The sequence below is a fragment of the Phragmites australis genome, chromosome 20 (genome assembly GCF_958298935.1).
Source record: "Phragmites australis chromosome 20, lpPhrAust1.1, whole genome shotgun sequence".
NCBI classification, from domain to species: Eukaryota; Viridiplantae; Streptophyta; class Magnoliopsida; order Poales; family Poaceae; genus Phragmites; species Phragmites australis.
The window spans coordinates 7839720-7841812 of record NC_084940.1 but is presented as its reverse complement, the minus strand read 5'-3'; the positions used below and the strand labels follow the sequence as shown (position 1 = coordinate 7841812).

Here is a 2093-nt window from a genome sequence, read left to right as displayed (position 1 = left end):
AAGGTCCCGGTGGCGGGAGCCACGGGTAGAGCGACCGCAATGAGATCCAGTCGGGGGAGTCGAGAGGAAGCCGGTGGCAAGCGGGAGGATCCAATCGGACCAGGGCGACGAGCTCGGGCAGTGGTTCTGACCGGGCGGACAGCATAAGGTGGAACAAGTCGGGTGGAGCAGCCAACAGGCATGGAGTAGGCGCGGCCAAGGGCCCTTATGGCGGATCCGACATTGGGTGGCCTCGGCGTGGAGGCGGAGTGGCCTATTGCGTTGAGATGGGCTAAGTATTGAAGAGGTAGCGTTAGGTGAGATGGGCTAGACTGAAAATATTGCGATGTGGTGTGGTTAATAGGTATACCCGTGGGTAGATTAAAATACTCGTATACGACATGTGATTTCACGAGTACTCGACATGTCGTACTTGTAGGCATAATCTCAAACCCATGCACGTATCGATCGGACATGTTAACTACGGGTACCGAACCCGCAGATAAGATTATCATCCCTACTTAGCACAATCAACCGGCGTCATCTCAAGAAATACACACGCACCCAAAAAAAAAAGCAATATGAACAGCTTAACTACCCAATTACGGCAAATGGTACAGCTTGGAGGGCTTGATCCCGGCGGTGACGTTGAAGTACCTGAAGGCCGCCGCCCACCGGCGGTTGTCCTTGAGCATGTGCACGGCGACGGTGTCCGCCCGGAAGTTGTCCATGTCCCAGTTGAGGTCGTACATCCGCGGCTTGAGGTCGTACCGGTTCTTCCCCCTGCCGCCGATGTTGAGCCACTTGCCGACGAGCAGGTCCTCGGGCCCGTGCGTGTCGTTGTGGCGCAGGATCTCCTGGTTGGTGGACACCCAATCCGCGACGTCCCAGGAGACGACGTACCCCATCCCGTGCATGAACGGCATGGGATCGTCGCCGACCGCGAAGCCGTAGCCGAGGTACACGTCGTCGCGGGGCTTGCCCTGGAGCTCGTCCGCCAGCGCGGCCACGCGCAGGTACGTGTCGTCGTCGGTCTTCATCACGTAGTCGTAGGGCTCCCGCGCGAAGAGGCGCGGCACCGATGAGAGGTACTCGTGCGTCTTGCCGTCGTTCATGTTCTCGGTGCAGTTGAGGACGACCACGTCGCCATGCTGCCGGGCCTCCAGCGACAGCAGCGCCGCGTCCACGGGGTCGTCCACGCGGCAGAACACGAACCGCACGTCCACCCGCGCGACGCCAGCGGGGGCCGGAGGCTGCAGCGCGTAGGCCATCCGCACGATGTCCCGCCGCTCGCGCCGCTTGGGCATGGTCAGGACGCCGACAAGCAGGCTGAACTCCGGCGGCGTCTCGGCGACAGCCTTCTCATCGGCACCCGACGCGACGGAGTACCCGTCGGTGACCGCGCGGCGGCACAGCGTCACGCCGAGGCCGTCGGAGCGGACGTGCGACGAGCCCAGGCTCGGGAGCACGAGCAGCACGGCGAGGAGGCCGAGCGGCACGAGGAGCAGGTACGGGGTGCAGAGCGACGCGCTGTGGAACCCGTGCGACGAAGTTGTCTTCATGGCGATCGCCCGCGCGCGCGCGTTCGTCCCGTGGGAAATGGAGCGAACGTACGTGTGCTGGACTGCTGGGCTCTCCCGCGTCGGGCCGTCAGCTTATAAAGCACACGCGAACCTCATGCTCGCCGACGCGCGACCAGTCGTGTGAAGTGTTGGTTGAAACGTTCATGGATGACGGGAGAGACACGGGACTCGAGATATCTTTTTCAATTGGGGATGGTTACTTCGAGATCGAGAGTACGCTGTTTCATGAAATCATGAGCAACAAGGAACCGAGCACTGGAGCTGCGTAGTTTACCGCATTGCAACTTTATTCCAGCGTGACAGGACTACAGGAGACATTTCAACGTCGAAGAGCATGTTAGGTGGCAGAAGGAATACCTCTGAGCTTTATATTAATCTCAATCTGTTCTAGTGGCGTTCGATCGACAGCTTGAGAAAAATATAAAAAGGGTCAGGAACTATCATTCGCAAATCATACAAATTCCAAGCTGGGCATGGTATGTCATGGCATGGCATGAAAAGGGTGTTGTTTTTTTTTGGTTGCAGCTTGCC

General features: G+C 59.1%; 1 protein-coding gene across 1 annotated transcript; it reads right to left on the bottom strand.

The window, feature by feature from the left end:
* Window positions 1–454: 454 nt before the first annotated feature.
* On the bottom strand, window positions 455–1742 carry LOC133902514 (beta-1,3-galactosyltransferase pvg3-like). Its single transcript, XM_062344129.1, has one exon. The coding sequence runs from the start codon at window positions 1539–1541 to the stop codon at window positions 582–584; it is 960 nt and encodes a 319-aa protein (XP_062200113.1). The 5' UTR covers window positions 1542–1742; the 3' UTR covers window positions 455–581.
* Between the last annotated feature and the right edge of the window lie 351 nt (window positions 1743–2093).